The sequence below is a fragment of the Sarcophilus harrisii genome, chromosome 3 (assembly GCF_902635505.1).
Source record: "Sarcophilus harrisii chromosome 3, mSarHar1.11, whole genome shotgun sequence".
Lineage (NCBI taxonomy): Eukaryota > Metazoa > Chordata > Mammalia > Dasyuromorphia > Dasyuridae > Sarcophilus > Sarcophilus harrisii.
In genome coordinates this window covers 364,684,915-364,699,407 of record NC_045428.1, presented here as the reverse complement: position 1 = coordinate 364,699,407, position 14,493 = coordinate 364,684,915, and the positions used below count along the sequence as shown (strand labels likewise).

Here is a 14,493-nt window from a genome sequence, read left to right as displayed (position 1 = left end):
GAGCAAGTTACTTAACTTTTGTCTGTCTCAGTTTTCTCTTGTATAAAATGGCAAAAATAATTGTGCCTACCTTCTGTGGATTGTTGGAAGGGTAAGACAAGATAATACTTGTGAAGTACGTTGTATACCTTAAAGTGATATGTAATATATAAATAATAGTTACTATCCTGGATCATGTGTGTGTGAACTTTTCATTTATATGCATTTGATGATTATATGGGTTTCAAATTAGTTCTTCAGACACCCAGTTTCATATTGAGCATTAAACACTGAAGGGTATAGTGCCTAAATTTTTATTCTGAGTCTCTTCTCAGCCATTGTGGGATTTCCTCTGCTGACGTATTCATCATCCCTCTCCTTCCAGAGATAGTGCTGCACTATGAAGTTTACTTTGTTCCCCCTGCATTTGCTAACTACTCTCCATTCCAGAGGCTGGGATTGTTTACTCATCATATGGTACCTTCAGTCTTTGGACTACAGGAGCTACCCTGACTGTTCCTTGGGAAGTCTTCTATTATTATTATAGAGCTAGAAGAAGAATATAATCTGTCAGATATCCAGATGAGGAGTATCAGAATAGTTGGAAACTGAAAATCATTCAGAGAAACAGTCTGTTTAAATTGGGGAAGAAAAAAAGTGGAAAAGACAGGCCTTTGAGTATCAGAAAGACTGCATGTGGAACAAAAATTAGAATTGTTTGACTTAGTCACATAGATCAGAACTAGAAACAGGGAAAACTTCAGTTTTCAGGAAAAACCTAATAACATTTAGTATTATATAATATAAAGAGCTATAGGGTTTTATTTAGCAATCACTTCCACTTCTCAATCTCAGATAATAAAATAGCCTTTCTCCTTTTATCACTAGATTTGGTTTCTGAAAATCTGAGGTTGAATCTGAGCTGACAATTTATCATTTGTGTCCTCTTAGAAGATCCATTAACTTTTCTAGACTCTATATAGATTTCCCATTTGGAAAAGAAAGATGAACTTCATAGCTGATCCCTTCCAGTTCTAAATCAGTGATGATCTGTGATTAGAAAAAACTGTTTGCATTCATTGCCTCTGCTTTTTCAGCCCTTTGTAATTTGACTTCCATCCCATTATTCATCTGAAACTATTCTCTGAAATTGCGACATCTGTTTATTGCTATGTCCAGTGGCACTGTCTTCATCCTTCTTGAGTTCTCTACAATGTGTGGCATTGACCAACCCTGTTATTTTGAGTACTTTTTTCCCATCCTGAATTTTTGTGACATTTGTCATAGTTCTCCTCCTATGAATGAGTGAATAAAAAATATTAAGCCTTTAATTTTTCCTAGTATTATGCTAAGCTCTAAAACTACAGATACAAAACCAGAGCTAGTCCTTTCCCTCGGCTAAGCAACAAATAATGAGCAATAGTGGATAAGAAGGGGCACTTGAGGTGATAAGGATGTGGAGTAGAATAATAGCATAATCGATCAATATTGATAAACCTTATCCTGGAGCACTGGCAGAGTTAATTTGATCATGGTCACCAAACTGGGGGAGGGGAAGAATGGCTATGTTTGAGTGAGGAAATTGAATCATGACTAGGGCTTTCCTCAGCTAATATTCTGGGAGAAGCCATCACTGATCAGGAGAGTGAAGTCCAGTGGTGGAATCATATTTTGTGTGAGCAACTATGTAAGTTTGCAAAGAGGTGATAGGAAAAGAAAGAGTTCCTTCTTGGTCTCTTTTGCAGGTTCATTATCCCCACCTTCTATGTGGTGATGTACCCCAGAGCTTGACACAGGGCCCCTAAACTTTAAGTGAACTCATGCCCTTCATCTTCCTTCAGATACTCCCAAATATACAAGTCCAGTCTTCTGATTCCTCCTGAGCTTTAGTCCTTTAGGGAGTTTCTTAAATTCATTATGTCCAAAACTAACCAATTTCTTCTGCTTACCCAAATTCATGAACTAGGGAGGTATCCTTAACTCTTGCATCTTTTTCTAACTCTTCTCCCCCACTTATCCCCATCAAATCAGTTTGCCAAGTCTTATGCTAGAAGAGAAACTAAAATCTTGCATTCACTGTTTACTCTGAGTGTTTATTTTTTTTAAACTTCTGTTTATGTTAGAATGGACCCAGGTCTCTAACTGAATAGAAATGCCTGCTTTTTATTTCCACCCAGAACCTGTTTCTTTCTCTTCAGTAAGACTTTGTCTTGCAGTTCCATCATTCTTTTTAAAATGTTCTATCGGCTTTAACTGACAAGATAAACAAGAACAAAGATTTTTTGCCCTTTAAGTTCCACAATTATTTTGAGATGACAGGTATGTTACCTGTCTTGCTCTTTCCCTCTTTTCTAGTCACACCACAACTACTCTAGGTCAGACTTTTATCTCACTCTTGAACTGTTGCAATAGTCTCCTGATTCATTTTCCTGTCTCCATTCCACTAGGCTTCTAGATTGATATTTCTTTCTAAAGCATCTGTCTGCCCGTGTTACTAGTAGGAAGCTGCTGTGGCAAGGGTAAACTGAAAAACAGTGGAAGGAACACGTACAGAGTTTGCTATTAGGAGTTTAAAGCACTTCTGTGCAGGTTTTCTATTTCGCTCTGTTTTAGAAGTACAAAGATAAAATGAAGAACAGCATATGCCGACTCCTGGGCTTGGCATTTAAAGACTCCTTCCCCATTCAACTCCAGCTTGTTTCCAGACTGAATGCTCCTGACTCCCCCCCCCATGCGCTCTGCATCCCCCGTGCACAGTGTGCCATCTCCTTCTGCAGCGTCTTTGTCCGAGCTGTCCTCGTGCCTGTAATCCTATCCGTCCTCACCTTCCACATTCTAAGGCTCCATGCAAGTTCTGTATTTTTCAAGAGGTCAATTCCCCCACCTTTCCCCCACACTGAGAATTTATATACTGTATATATCTGTGAGCATGTTGCATTCCCCAAGCAGAGTGTAAGCTCTTTAAGAGCAGGAATTGTCCTCAGCATAATGCCTGGTATTTAGTGCTTGATGCTTGTTGACTGAATGATGTATTTCAGCTCCTTCATTTTTCAGATGAGGAATCATACACGGAAAGAGTGACTTGGACACAGTTACTTACCTGGCAGAGCTAGGATTTGAGCCCAGGTTCTCAGATGCCAAATCCAGTCCTGTTTCCAGTCCTGTTTTCGTCTTACCAGTTTCTTGGAGCTGTGCAAAAGTGGAAGATACTGAGGGGCTAGTCTGGAGGGCATCAAGCAAAGGGGCTGGATGGCCACTTTTCAATGGTAGAAAGAGGAGTGAAGGGAAAGTCCTTCCAGGCCTGAGATTCTAAGATTTATTGAAAATAGTACTGGGTCATACAGAGAGCCAGGATTGTCTTTGAGTGTTTAAAAACAAGAATTGTATTTCTAATCCAAACATTTACATTGATATTTGTCTAATTCTTTTCTCTTCCCTCAGGATTTTCTACCCCAGTCACAACCCCCAGCAGTGTCAGCGCACAAGAATTTTATGGCCAAGTGTTCCCAATCCCCTCAGCAGCCTCATGTGACTTGGCCTCCCAATCAGCTCTTACTTTCTGTTTTTTAATGCTTCTCTTAAACTTCTCCACCCTTTGCCTTTTGTTTTTGTTCTTGTTTTGTTTTGTTTTGTTTTTGTCATTGCAAACCTTTGCCTGCCAGCTCAGGTTCTGTTTTGATTTCTCCTCACCTCAAATACCATCATGTTGAACCCAATAAAGAACAAATAAAGAAAGTAAAACAAAAATTGTATTGGATTAAAAAAGTACTTTGAACCATAAAATGTTAAGAGCCGGAGATGACCTTAGTTCATCTCCCTCAGCTCATTCACTTGTGATTTTCTTAAGGTTTACAAAGTAAGTGTTCAGAGAAAAAGCTCAAGGCCTGTGGTTCTCTGGCCACACTATCTACTACAGGTCAAATTTAGTTTTGCAGGTTATGGTATGAGATCTGTTAAAGGCCATGCGTGTTATTTGTAGATATTTACAAATGACTGTATATAGTTATACTTACATATGTGTATGTATATATACATATATATTTACATGTTTTGTGTGTGTTTTTTATTTATATAAACGTATTATATAGATTTACTTCTATATACAGATATATGTATGTGTGTGTATACACACATACACACACACTGAATCTGTGATTTTATTGGTATAGAAGACTTCCAGGTAGGAAACTTCTTACTGCCAATACAGATTTGCTTGGTCTCCAACAGCTTTGGCTTAGAATTCGCTGGGGGGCATTGAGGAGTCAGGGAGTTGGCCAGTGCCCTCTAGGTAGTGTGTGCCAGAGGTGAAGCTCTGGCTAGGCCTTCCTGACCAAAGCCAGCTCTCTTAACCACTGTGAGTCACTGTTGCTTCATATAAATGAATCAGTTCCCTTAAGTTTACCATTACGTTTGGCTTAAAACACAGATTCCTGAAGAATTTGTGTCTGGGACCACTTCCTGGTGTCAGAAGAACATACTTGTGTCCCCTTTTCCCCATGACATGGTGTCCTGGGAATGGCATCAGTGCTGGTAGCCAAAGCCAATGCAAATGTAGAGACTCATGGACTTTGGCTAAAGAACCTATTACAAGGTCCTATTTTGTGCTTGAGCATTTTATTTACTCTTACACAATAAACTCTCAGCACAGGGGCTTTGTCCTTTGGCACAAAGCAGACTGAGGTATTTACTGCATGGGTTTTCCTGATACTGGAGGGAAAGGGCTCAAGAGAAAAGCTCTTCTAGCAGAGCTTTACGTATACAACCATCTCATCTATGTTCTCTCTCCTTTGACACTCCTCTTTCCCCCAACCCCACCAAATTGAGAAAACGTCTATGATATGATATACATCTTTTTACATTCAATAGGTAATATTCTTGATAAAAAATCCTGTGATTTTTTTTTCTGGAAATTTGGATTTGTTCTGGAAACTAGCTATTAAAAATTAATTCAGGAATAGAGAATTCTTGCATTTAGGGAGAAAGAAAAGGAATAAGGAGTTTCATAGTACCTACTATGTGCCAGGCACTGTTCTAAGCACTTTTTATCAATGGTAAATCGTTTTATCTGCTGTTACTCAAAAGAATTGAGATTGGCATCTCATGTAACAAGCATTATACCTTCAGCCAAGGTTCATAGAGAATGGACTCTCAGGGCAAGAAAGCGCCCCTCCTCACTACCATTCCCTTCTCCTTATCTCTACAACACAGACTACTGAACAGAATTATTTTTAAAAACATTTTAGAGCTGAAAGGGACATTAAAGTCATCTGTACCACTCACCCCAATAATTTTGCAGACAAGTCCCAGACAAAATTTTTTGCATCAGTACTATTCTGGTGTTTTTGGCTTGCTCAGCTTCTCAGCATTGTTTGCTCCAGCCTCCAACTGTCCCTGTGCCTGACCACTGCTCCTCCTTTCACCTCTCCATTCCCTTCCAACCTATAAAACTTGACTTCTGACTTCACAGGACAGGAAAAAATTTGAGTATGGTTAATTGGCTAAAGTTACAAAACAGACTTGGCAAACCCTTATTTATCCTTAACATTTTTCTCACACTTATCTGATGAGAAGAAATTTGATTTTGTAATCACAAGACTAGGTATGAATCCTTGTTCTTATTAGCTGGGGAAATCATAAGTATTTCATTCTCCGTTTACAAAGTGGGGCTAAAACCTGTGCTGCCTACTTCACACTGATGCTAGGAAGATCAGATGAGGCAGTGTTTGCAAATGTCTTTGCTTTTATTAGGAGGTTATTTAACCAACCCCCTTCAAGATGATCCTCTTGCTGTCCCCCGACTTATAAATTCCTGACATATTACTTCTCCCCAGTTAAATTCAATACAATCACAAATACATAAAAGTTGGAAAAAAAATTCCAGAGGAATGTGACAGTTTTATGTGCCCTTGACTTTTCCAGGCATAGGATATCTCTTGAATTCAGTTACTTAGAAGAGCATTTCCTGTATTTTGTTTCAGTCATGGCCAATTTTTTATGATTCCATTCAGGGTTTTCTCAACAACAATACTGGAGTTTTCTATTTCCTTTTCCCACTCATATTACAGATGAGGAAATTGAGGAAAACAGGGTTAAATAACTTGTCCAGAATCAGTCACCTACTAGTGTCTAAAACCAGATTTGAACTCTGGTCTTCCTGATTCCAGACCTGGCACTCTGTCCTTTGTGCCACCTGGTTGCCACTATTTAGTATGTAGTAAAAACTACTTTAATCAGTTGGTCTCAGGAATCGATTTACGAAAAGATGGACAGAGAACAAAAAAGGTTCCTATCGGTCATCACTCCACCACTACCCCTTCAACACACAGGCTTATGGAATGCATAGTTAAATAACTATTAATAGGATTGCTGGTGTCTTTTAATTATTAAAGAATGATTCGTGTAAATACAGATTTTTCAGTATGTGTTTTAAATAGTTATGAACATCATACATTTTGGACTATCTATAAACAAACTTTATCAGTAGCCCTCATTTGATACACATTGTCATGACTTATTTCCCTAATGACCCCAGGTCCAAAAAGAACTGGAGATTTCTCATAAGAAAATTAAGAAAGTACTGGAAGCTGAAGATTTATCACCTAAAACCAAGTAGTAATAGCCTGCCCTCAAACTTTAGCACAGATGGGAGACCAAGATATTTCCACTTATTTCCAAACACTTTTGGTACTTTGTTTCTTGGTGATGAAATAACCCCTTGTTCATTTATATAGGCTTCTCACAGTCCTGTATGTATACCAGCTTATTCCACCATTGAAGCCAGACCATGGGCAATCGTGAGATTGTGAAGATAGTCTAGTTCTTATCATTTCTAAGAACAAATGTTCCACCATTTTCTTCAGATTTCTTTACCTCACTCCTAGCTCCCATAAAGCAGCAGATGAAATATTTTTCCAGCTTCATTGAGCATATCTTAAATCTCTTTTAACCTTTAATCAGAGCCTCTTTAATTCTTTTCCATTTCTTAAATTTTCTCTTTACTCTTTTTCACTCTGTTCTCCCTTAGCAACATCATTTATTTCTGCAGTTCCAATTTCTTAAGTACAAACAGTGGTTCATTTCTGTCTCTGTTAATGCATGTTGGTCTACATTCTGCCAGTACCTTTGATCCTATTTCCTTTCTTCAAGACCTTATGTTAGGCCCATCATCCTGATCCCCCAGTGCATCTTCAGTCATGCCCCCACTTCTATCAACTCTTAATAGTTGAGTTTCTACCAATATTCTGATGTAATCAAATCCAGTTTCCACCATTTGCTCTTTTTGGATTCTTTGACATTATTATTCACATTTATATAGCATTTTACTTCTCATTCCCTCCTAATGGATATACTTCCCTTGATTTCAAAAACACTGTTCTCTTGGATCTTCCATTTCCTTTTTTCCCCCCCTCTTTTCTGTCTCCTTTGCTAACTTGTTTTCTTCCTGAATCCTTAGTGTTATCATCTGACATTAACTCTATTCTCTTTTAAGAGGGAGATTTTTAAATGTTTTTTTGTGGGTCTTGGTCCCCATGGCAGTCTGATGCCTCTGACGTTTTACATGCATAAATAAAAAGAATGCAAAAGAAACCAATTAGGAAGTAAGACAATTATTAAAGTTTGTTAAACCAAAACAGTTCATGGATCTCAGGTTAAGATTCCTGATTGGGCTGTCTCATTTTCTTCCATAGCTTCAATTATGACCATTAAGCATATGGTGCTCATTATTATTATAAATTTCTTATCACTTCAGCTTTCCAGACCTGAATCTCCAAGTCCTTAAAAGAACATCCTTACTTGGATTCAGTTTGATTCACAAATATTTACCAAGCACCTGCTGTTCAAGTTTCATGATACAGTGTATGAAAGAACACTGAATTTGGGGGTCAGACGCTGAGTTCAAATTGTGGTTCTGCAAGTTCTTTAACCGTATCTTTGGGCTAGTCATAGCACCTTATAGAGGATGTGGCATTTGAATTAAGTCTTGTAGGAAGGTAGGGATTCCAAGAAGCAGAAGGTAAAGAGGGGAAAACATTTCAAATGCGCCAAAGTACAAAGATCACAGACTGGAGGGTTATTTGAGGAACCACAATCATCTGATACACAAGAGTACATGAGGGAAGTGGCATGAAACCATACTAGAAAGATGAGTGGGAGCCAGGTTACTTAGGGCTTCCGATGACAAAGGAGATTGGAGGGTGGATTAGTAAGGAGAAAACTTATAAACTCAGGATCCAGTTAGTTTAATATGATTTAGTGAGAGAAAGTGAGAATGTGTCAATTAGGTGGAGAGAAGGGAACTGAAGAAAAGAGATGTAGGTAGAATTGAACAAGACTTTCTACCTGATGAAATATAGGGAATATAGGAGAGTCAGATGACTTGGGGTGCAAACCGGTTTCTAGAAGGTTATTGGTAACTACAGTAGAAATCAAGAACTTAAAAAGTGGGCTTCAAAGAAAAGAACAGGTTCTGTTTTGGTGTTTGAGATGGCCATAAGATAAGTAGGTAAGAGATTTCTAACCAACAGTTGGTCATAAGGGAGACTGGAATATGGGAGAAACATGAGAAATAAAGATGTAGATTTGGACTCTTCTACAGGATTAATACTTGAATCTATGTGACTCCTGAATTTCCTCAGAAATTCTCGCATTCTAAGGATGCCTTAGAACCCTGTAGTAGATACACCCAAACAAAGGGATGGGGCAACTCTTGGTTCAGTGAAGAAGTCAGAATGATGAGAGGAAGAAGTCTAGGAGAATAATATCATGAATTCAGGGAGGAGAAAATATTGGAAGTGGTAGTCAGAAGTAAGATGAGGACTGAGAACAAGTGGATTTGGCTGGTAAGATCTTTAGTAAGCTTGAAGAAAAGTTTCAATAAAGTGTTGAGATGGGAAGCATTATTGCAGGGATTTTAAAGTAGAATGAAATGTGAAGAAATAGAAGACATAAGAATCCACAGCTTTAGGTAGAAATTGAGCTTTGCTGGGAAGGAGAGATAGGCAGCAAGGTGATGTAGTGAATGGATCACTAGACCTGGATTCAGATAACTTAACAGTGAGGGGACCTTGGGCACATCACATAACATCTTTGTCTCAGTTACATCATTCGTAAAATGAGGATAGTAGTGCCTGTCAGAATAAAGTGAGATATTTATAAAGTACTTAGCACAGTGACTAGCACATAGTAGTAGTCACTATATAAATGTTAGCTCTTGTTAGGTATCTTGAGGGGATTGTAAAGTCAAGTGAACATTTTTTGTATTTGTAGGCATCAGGGAAGGAGTCAGTAGAGACTGAGAATTAAAGAAATGGTTGATCCAAAGCTTGTTAACAGAGGAGAATTTATATACCATGCTACATCTTCATAACTAAAATTTGTTCCATTTGATTATTTCTGCCTATTTTTTCTTACCTAATATTCCCTGTTACAAGTCATATCAGTTCCAAAATTTGCACGTCTCTTGGATGTATTCTTGCCCCACTTCCAATTATAGGTCCAGGGATTATTGCAGTAAATGCATCTCCATTCTCCCCTCTCCTCCTTTTCCCCATCTTTTTTTCACTCCACTGCCAGAATGAACTTTCTTATGGTTATAGCTGGTCTTATTAGCCCTCTACTCAAAAGTTTTAGAACAGGGCTTAAACTTTTTCCACTTGCAACCCCTTTTCACCCAAAACATTTTTATGTGACCTTAGTTATATAGGTATGCAAATCAAACATTTACTGATAATAAGTCATAAATAAATTTATTCTAAAACTATTCTTTAGTATACATATAATTATACCATTCATTAAAGAAGAAAGCAAATTTCTATATTGAGATGAATGTGCTTGTTTATTTTTACATAAAGATTAAGTCTTAGTGGAATATTTAATACCTTTTACTGTTGCCAGATTTTTCAGCATGCCCCACATTCAATTATATGACCTCATATGGACATATTGCCTGTTGCCTACTTAGAAAGTGAACACTCAAAGTCCTCCAGAATTAGAGCCTTCTGTGTTTTTCTAATACTGAAATCACACCCTCCATACACACTGTGCTTCAGTCAAACTGTACTATGCCAATTCTGTCCTCTCCTTCCCCATATCTGTCCACATTGCCTCCCTCAATATATCCCACCCCTATAGCTGTATTTCCTATACCTGGGATGTCCTCTCACCAAAACACAGTTCAAAATTACCTCTTGGATGAAACCTTTCATGATGACCTAATCCAATCCAATAAGCATTTATCAATCACTTATGTACAAGCCACAGTGCTAGATCATCAGGTTAAAGAAAAAATTTGAAATAGTCTCTGCCCTTTAGTAGCTTGTCTTCTTCCTACTACAGCAAAATTGTGTTTGCTTTTGTCTAATAATATTTTTATAACACTTCTGAGATTACAAAATGCTTTACATATATATCTTCTTCAGGTCTCACAATAGCCCTGTGCATTTATTCTATAACATGATGTATTATTTGTATTATGTATATTTATTACATATATATATAATATATATTTACCTCTTTATATATATTACCTATATTTATATCTTATATTTTTTTAAACTAGGTATTCTTAATCTTTTCTGTATCTTTGGCTCCTTTGGCAATCTGGTAAAGTCTAGATTTCTCAGAATAAATTTTTTAATGCATAAAATATAGGATTACAAATAAAACCAATTATATTGAGTTATAGTTCAATGTATATTTTTTAACATGAGTGAGTGGGCCTCAAAAAGAATAAATACCCTTGTTATATAATGCTGGTTTAATCAGGCTTAGTTTATCAGCATTTGGAACCCCTCCTCCACACATTCACAGCTTTGCTCCCCTGTCACCTACCTTCCATAGCAGGCACTCAGTAAGTGTCTGTTGAATATAAATGGATCAATTCCTTTCTGCTACATGTAACGAGAACCCCGTGCTTTCAAGACTCATTCAATCTTGGTTCTGTGCTATTTGTTCAATTTTATCTTTTAATAATCTCCAACCCAGAATCTTAGTGTTAGAACTGAAAGTTTAGATACCATCTAATCAAATACATTCGTCATAGAGCTGAGGAAATTGAGAGACAGAAGGGAGGAGACACTACTGGAAGAACTTTCTTACTGTCGCTTGCAAACTTTTTTCTCTGATTACTCTAAACCATACTGGCCCTGTAGTGCTTATGTAGTACCTTTAGAATCAAACCTATATCACCACACATTTCAATAGTAAATTACTCTGATTTTTCCTTAGTGTCCTTCCTAATTTCCCTTTTAGTTCTTTACAGACATGATTCAGTTGTAACAACAAGAAATGAATTTAAGAAACGTGGTGATTTCCTTTGGGGTAGGAATTTGATACACATTTATAAAATCACCTTCCTGCCCTAAGTGGGAATAAGTTAAAGTAAAATCTGCAAAAATAGAGTGAATTAAAATGCAATAGATTAGGGGATAGCCTGAGAGTTAGTGGTTCTGGGTTAGACCCCAAACACATGTCTTTATGTGAGCTTTCATACTGACATTGTATGTCTCTTTCTGCTCTAGTTCCTTTGGGAGAACTCCCTTCTACAGGTTTCCAGTCAGACCGGGAAATGGCACGGTGAACTCCAGCTGTACTTAGGCAAGCTCCAAAGCCAAATAATGGCCACAGTGCTGGAGCCCGAGGACCAGGACCTCTGGGAGGAGGAGGGAATCTTAATGGTGAAGCTGGAAGATGATACCATTTGGAGGCCAGACCCGCAGCAGGATGATGCTGTGCTCGAGACTTCTCAGAATTTCCGGAGATTCCGCTACCAAGAGGCATCAGGGCCCCGGGAGGCCCTGAGCCGGCTCCGGGAGCTTTGCCATCAGTGGCTGAGGCCGGAAAGGAGGACAAAGGAGCAGATCCTGGACTTGCTGGTGCTAGAACAGTTTCTGACTGTTCTTCCTGGGGAACTGCAGAGCTGGGTGCGGGGGCAACGGCCAGAAAGTGGCGAAGAAGCAGTGACACTGGTGGAGGGTTTGCAGAAACAGCCTAGGAGACCAAGGCGGTGGGTGAGGAGGGGGAGTCCTGATCTGTGTGATTTGGAGGAGGAAAGCTTGATGGTGGGTTGGGGTCTGGGGGTGACATGGGCCTCATTTTTTCAGTTTATCGACTCTTAGTCATAATTTGGGTGCTGGGTCTGGGGCAGATGGTTGGTGTCTGTGAGAAGTTTTCAGCTGAGTTTAGCATCTGAAATGTTTGCCAGGGGTCTGTCCTTAGAGCTATGGCAGTGTTGATAGCTACTGCCACCCACAGATACTGGCTTTGGTTTTCCCTTTTTCAGACGTTGATTCTCAGTTTGCTGGGGGAGGAAAGTTCTGTCATTTCCTCAAGCGTGCCCCTATGTCCCCAATTACAAAACCCCCTTTCAGGTTGGTAAGGTATAAAAGCAGGTATGAGAGGGCTGCAGGCTGGGCAGGGGAAGTGGGAGGGAGCCTAGGCGACTTGGGGACAGCAGTGGGGGAGGTGGAGAAGGTGGCTCCCCAGTGGAGTGTCCAGGCCTCTCCTGGCCTAGGACTTGCTCCCAGTAGCCCCTTTGCTGCTCCCCAGTGGAATGAGACTCTTCCTCCTTTCCTGTCTTGTGTCCCTAGGGGAGCTTTCCTGCAGGCAGCTCCTTGTAGGTTAAGCTCTGATTGCCCCAGAATTTCCTCTGGGCCCTGTGGTGACAGGAGATGGGGATTGTTCCCAGGTGACGGTCCATGTGCATGGCCAGGAAGTCCTCTCAGAGGAGACATCAAGTCTGGGAGAAGACCTGGAGTCACCAGTCGAACAGCCGGAGCCTGTGCACACCCCATCCCTGGAGGAGTCCCATGAGGAGTCACATGAGGAAGGGCCCCAGAGCCCAGATCTGAGCGGGGAAGAGCAGAGCCAGTGCCTCGAAGAGGAAGCCCAGCCCCTACAGGAGAGCGGTGGGGAGCCTGAGAGTGAAGGGGCAAAGGGCTTCTTGGAACAGCACAAGGGAGGGAAGAAAGGAAGGGTCTTGCAGCACCAAGAGCTGGTGTGGGCTCTGAGAGGGGATTGAGCCTTAGACTTTGGCAGTTGGAAGGAGGCACAATCTCAATTGGATTCCCTAAGCAGACCCCAAATGATGCAAATGTTCTTGCTATTCCTTGGCAGTGTGTGAGTATATGTACCAGTATTAAGTGGCTGGGTGGAGGCAAAGGACCTGAGCTTTTCTCAGTAGAGAGCTTCTTGAATTCCCCAAGGGGAGTGGGAGTGTTCTTTCATCACTGAGAGTAAAAAGGGATACCAGCTCTAATCTTTCTCGGCTCTGGCTCCTTTCTTATCCTCAGGCCTTCCTGTCCCCCAGGACCATGTCCTTCCTGAGGAGGGAAGCAATGGAGACCAGGAGATGGTTAACCTTCTTACAGCCATATCCCAGGTGAGCTGTGGTGGCCATCCCTAGGTACAGTGTTGCTGATTTGGCAGCCCATTACTAATGGTGTTTGTTAGACCCAGACCCTAATTCTGAATTGTGCCCCAGTTGGAACAGACCTTCCCCACACACATACAAGGAATTGCCTGGGTTGTAAAACTGCCCACTTGGCCTTTCCTGAAATGAGGTGGCAAAGCGCATTAGATTTGAGTTTTTGAATTTTTACTCCTAAAACCTTTTTTTCCTCCCTTTACTGAAGTGAGAGAGCAAGAGGCTGGAGGAAGCTGATAAAAATACATTTTTTTTTTTTTTTACTGACTGGAAAACTGTGTGGTTATAGAATTGGGTTGTTTTTTTTTGTTTTTGTTTTTTTTAATGTTTTGGATTACTTGAAGGAATTGGGAGGACCTCTGTACTTCTATACAAATTGGATCAAATGAAGTTTGATCCACAGTCCCTTCTTAGAGAAAGCTTATTTTAGTTGTTGTTGGGATTGAAATACATGAGAATAGCTTAATTTGGAAGAAATATATTCTATTGTATATATTCTACTCTCAACTGCTACTGAGTCTTTACTTGTCTCCATTCCTATAACGTACCCTATCTCTACCCATTTCTGCCCTCAGGACTAATCCATCTTTCAATCAAGATTTAACCCAAATGTCACAATTTTTTCCATGTCAATAACATCCCTACTTTTAATTAACTTATTAACTTTTCTCTTAGAATCTTTATCATGCTGTTTATTACTTTCATGCATATTTGTTTTGCATTAAGAACAGGGATAATAGTTATCTTTTTTTTTTTTTTTTGTCTTCACTTCCTAGCCCAATACTTTTTACACGGTAGGTATTTTTAAATGTTTGTTTTGAAACAAATGAAAATAATAACAAATGAGTGCAAACTTCATGTGTGGAGTGGGTTAATTTATAATGGCTTCACCAAGAACTTATGTTTTCAACCACTGTGACTGAAAAAAGGGAAAGAAATATGAATTAGTGAGAAGGAATGGAAAGATTGAAACAAGTATTCCATAAAGGAATGCAAGGCAGAACAAGCTCAGAATAGAGCATAACAGAATCTAAGAATTAGAAGGGAGTTTAGAGTTCTTACAGAATAGCATTTCCTTCTGTAACATCCCT

The 14,493-nt window shown here is 39.5% G+C and overlaps 1 protein-coding gene across 2 annotated transcripts in view; it reads left to right on the top strand.

The window, feature by feature from the left end:
- Positions 1 to 14,493, top strand: part of ZNF202 (zinc finger protein 202) — a 32,650-nt gene that overhangs the window by 6,636 nt on the left and 11,521 nt on the right. The window contains exons 2-4 of one of the 2 annotated variants that reach the window (XM_023499380.2): positions 11,499 to 12,038; positions 12,665 to 12,884; positions 13,269 to 13,357. In XM_023499380.2, coding sequence (XP_023355148.1) covers positions 11,595 to 12,038; positions 12,665 to 12,884; positions 13,269 to 13,357 — 753 coding nt within the window. In that variant the 5' untranslated portion in view covers positions 11,499 to 11,594. The remainder of the gene's footprint in view (positions 1 to 11,498; positions 12,039 to 12,664; positions 12,885 to 13,268; positions 13,358 to 14,493) is intronic. The other variant, XM_031960203.1, reaches the window with a different exon arrangement.